The sequence below is a fragment of the Trachymyrmex septentrionalis genome, unplaced genomic scaffold (genome assembly GCF_001594115.1).
Source record: "Trachymyrmex septentrionalis isolate Tsep2-gDNA-1 unplaced genomic scaffold, Tsep1.0 scaffold11, whole genome shotgun sequence".
Taxonomy (NCBI): domain Eukaryota; kingdom Metazoa; phylum Arthropoda; class Insecta; order Hymenoptera; family Formicidae; genus Trachymyrmex; species Trachymyrmex septentrionalis.
The window spans coordinates 94,566-98,432 of record NW_017304228.1 but is presented as its reverse complement, the minus strand read 5'-3'; the positions used below and the strand labels follow the sequence as shown (position 1 = coordinate 98,432).

General features: G+C 42.4%; 1 protein-coding gene across 4 annotated transcripts in view; it reads right to left on the bottom strand.

The window, feature by feature from the left end:
• The window catches only part of LOC108750646 (flocculation protein FLO11-like), a 79,606-nt gene that overhangs the window by 1,718 nt on the left and 74,021 nt on the right, over window positions 1-3,867 (bottom strand). For 3 of the 4 annotated variants that reach the window (XM_018490263.1, XM_018490252.1, XM_018490274.1), the window contains exon 7: window positions 58-3,425. In XM_018490263.1, coding sequence (XP_018345765.1) covers window positions 58-3,425 — 3,368 coding nt within the window. The remainder of the gene's footprint in view (window positions 1-57; window positions 3,426-3,867) is intronic. The other variant, XM_018490282.1, reaches the window with a different exon arrangement.

The window sequence follows — 3,867 nt, the reverse complement described above, 5'->3', positions numbered from 1 at the left end:
CTGCTAGATTCCGTCGTTGTCGTCATCGCTATCACCGTTGTCGTTGCTCCCGTTGTCGTTGTTGCTGCCATCGTTTCTGTTGTTGCTGCTGTCGTCATCGCTGTTGCCATCGTTGCTGTCGTTGTCAATGCTGCCGTCGTCGATGCTACCGTCGTTATTATCACAGGCTCCGTCATTATTTCCGGATTGTCAGTATTCAACATTTCTGTAGTAGTAATAGCTTCGGTGGTAGTGGTAGTAGATTTTCGTGTAGGTAAAATGAGCTTCCTGATCGTTGGTTTCGGTGCCAATTCGTTATAAGATTTAATCGGTTTCGCCGGCTTCGGATTAAATAGACCTAATCTCGGTTTGATTACGACCGGATTCGGAGTCGTTGTAGGAGGAATGTAAGCATAAATCCTTTTGTTCCCAGTAGGTTTAAAGATTTTCGGTGGCGTGGCACGAGGGGTGGTAGTTTTCGGTCGACGAGTGATGGTCGTCGATCGAGCAGTCGTAGTTGTGATCGGAGTCGAGCTTGATGCCGTTATAGTCGAATCTGTTGTGGTTGAGATTGTCATGGTTGACGCCGTTGTGCTCGACGTCGTCGTAGTCGATTCCGTTGTGCTCGATGTCGTCGTAGTTAATGCCGGTGTTGTGGTCGATGAAGTTGTGGTTAAACTTGCGATTTCTCCGAGATCCTTAATCTTCGTGATGCCGGCCACGTGATCTGTCTGCGTTTCTACTTCGATGCTATCATCACTATTCTCTATATTTTTCATACGATCGGGATCTTTCGCTGACGTATCTTTCTTCTCTTCATCGTTCTTTTCCTCACTCTTATCCTCTTCAAATTCGTCCGATTTCATCGCAATTTCTGTCTTGTAATTTTCCGGCTCGTAATTGTCGTCGACGTAATCGTGCGCATCATTTTCGTTAGATGTCAGCGATTCTTCTGTTGCCTCCTCGTCCTCGTTATCGTCCGATAATGGTAATTCGTCTGTGAATTTTAGGACACCCTCAGTACTCCCTTCGCCATCTTCGGTTGAAGCCGCGACGTCCTCCTGAGAATCGGTATATTCCTCGGGATTTGTATAATCCATTGTAGAACCCTCGGTACTTTCCGGATAATCCCTATAATCCTCTTGGATGCTGCGCGCACTCTCCGCAGATGATTCTGTTATATCTTGATACTCGTTCAATTCTTCGGAATTTACCTCCTCATTGTAATTCGCAGTTGAACTCTGCTCTTCGTCCGAAATATCAGTGCTCGATTTCTCGCTTGTATCTTTGTCGTAAGCTGATTCTTCTTCCAAGTTACCTTCACGAGAAGTCGCGACTTCGTCGGAAGAAATCTTGCTAGATCGATCTTGCGAGTTCTCTTTAAGTTCTCCTTCATTCGTATCAGCTTCATCATCATCTGGAAATTCGTACTCCTTATAAGGATCTTCCTCTTCGGTGGAAGATTTCTCTTCAGAGACGTGTGCAACTTCCATCGATCTCGCTTCGTTTGCATTACTCGGATTTTCGGTCGTATCTTTTCCTTCAGTAGTCTGCGTATAATCCGGCAATTCTGTTTCCCGTTTTTCCTCCTCTATTTCATCAGCATGTAGTTCCGAACTCCTCGTATGCTCTTCCACAATCTGCCGATCAAACGATCGCTCTATGTCCTTACTTCTGCTTGAATCGTAACTTTTACTGTCCTGCAAGCTCTTCGAGTATATTGCATCTCGATGACCGATCGCCCTCGTATCAAGCTCTTTAAAAGTTTGTGATTCTGAGTCCCCGAAAATGTTACTATCAATTGGCTCCGCAACTTTCTTCTCAAAAGCTGTAATGAATGGGGTCACAGTAGTAGGAGAAGTAGTTGTAGTAGAAGTAGTAGTAGTAGAAGTAGAAGTAACAATAGTAGTATCAATAACAGCAGTAGCAGTAGTCGTTCTTTCTTTTTGCTGAATTGTCTCTGTCGGTTCAATGTTTTCCATTCTTTGCTGCCTTATCCTCGAAGATATACGTCTTTTCGACGATCTCGGTCGAGAACTTTTCCTTCTCGGACCAGACTTTCGTTCTCCATCTTTGGCACCATTTCGTTTGATTGTTTCATACGGAACTGTCAGTTGTCTTCTTTCGCCGGCGCGGACGACAGAGTTCGATTGCTTTCCCGGATCATCTTTTATCAAGGATCCTGCGATTTGTCCTTCGTGTGCAACTTTCTCGTCAGTCTTCGATGCGTCGTGCATGTCAGATTTCGTTTCCGTGATGATAATCTCGATAGGTGCGTCAGTCTTGGCGGACGCTTTCACTTTGGAGTTATTGTTAGAATCGAGTATTATTAAATCTATAACGTCTCCTTGAGATTCATTTTTTCGAGGATGAGCAGTCGTAGATTCGATGTAAATTTCAAGTTCCGACGTATCCTTAATGTGTTTCTTCTCATCAAGCGATTTTTCAGCTTTAATTTTAACATTTGGAATCAAATCTTCATGACTCGTTATCTCATCTTCCTCTTCCTCATCCGTATTTTTATTTAAATTTAAGTGTTTAGAGGCTTCTGTTTTCAAGTCTTCTAGATAGTCTACTTTTTTTATCGCATTGTCTTGCACCTGCTTTATGGATATTGTATCAAAAGTCTTGCTGTTTATCCCAACACGTTCGGTATTATTTTTATTTTCTTCAGCATTATTGTGCGAAGAGAAATCTTCGTTGACATTGTCGCTAAATAAGATGTCCCTAAATTTTATCAGACTTTCTTTAAGAGTCCGGAAATCTTTGAGGTTGACCTGGACATGCGTGCTTTCTTTATTTATCGCATTATCTTCATTCTTACGCGGTTCACTTTTTTCTATCACCTTGAAATCCTGACGACTGTCCACTCCGTAAACAAAGTGATAGGGTTGCTCAAGCGATCGTTTCGCGCGCGAGAATCTTATGTTCTCCATCGCGTTCTGGCGATTTTTGCGAATTTTCGGAACGTCGCGATAAAAGGGATCAAAGGACTCATCACCCTCCTTGTAATCGTCATAGCTGGCCGGTATAGTTGGCAACGGCAACGTTACCAATTGCGTAGTGTTCAAAGGTCTACCAGATTCGTCGCTCACGCTTGCCTTCGCCGTGACAATCACCCGGGACTGCGAAGGCAGCAGAGGCGACGGGTTCTGCACGATTCTCTGGATATCTGGTGGCGGCAGATTTATGGTGATCTGATGAGGTTTGAGCTGCGGCACGTGAATGTGTTGGGTAACTTGGTGAGTGACTGACTGCAACGACTGCGGAGATTTCGGAGAAGGTCTCGGCGTCGGGTAGAATGATCTCATAGTTGTTTCGATGGTGGCCGGAGTCGGCAAAAAGTTGCTAGATATCCTTTGCTGCGATGTTTGACTTGTTTTTGTTTGTACTATTCGGGACGATTCTTGCTGGCTTGGCACTGGAGATATTGTCAGCTTAGAGATCTAATATTAGAAAAGAAACATAAGTGATGCTTAAATAACATTTTTCATCAAGTCAGCTCCGCTAAACTGGAGACTGAAATGATTTTAGCGCGCGAATTCTATATTGTTTTTATTAAATAATATAGAGTTGCAAATATAGTTCGTGTTGGTTCATCTGTCTCTCCGTGTCCATTGAGTCCGTTCGTCCAATTGTCCGTCTGCAAAATTTCTCAAAAACAACTTAACTTTTTCAAATTTTATTTTCGGTAATAGATACCTAGAAAGAATATCTTAATTTTATCGAGGCAAAATTTGTGTTAAATTAGTTGATAATAAAATGGTCAAAGTCAATAAGATTTTCAATAATATAACGAACTAAAAGGATTTTAAAATGTTAAGAGATTGTAATGTATTATATTTCAACATTTTTAACGATGTTCTTCCAATAATTACGTGTTTTTCG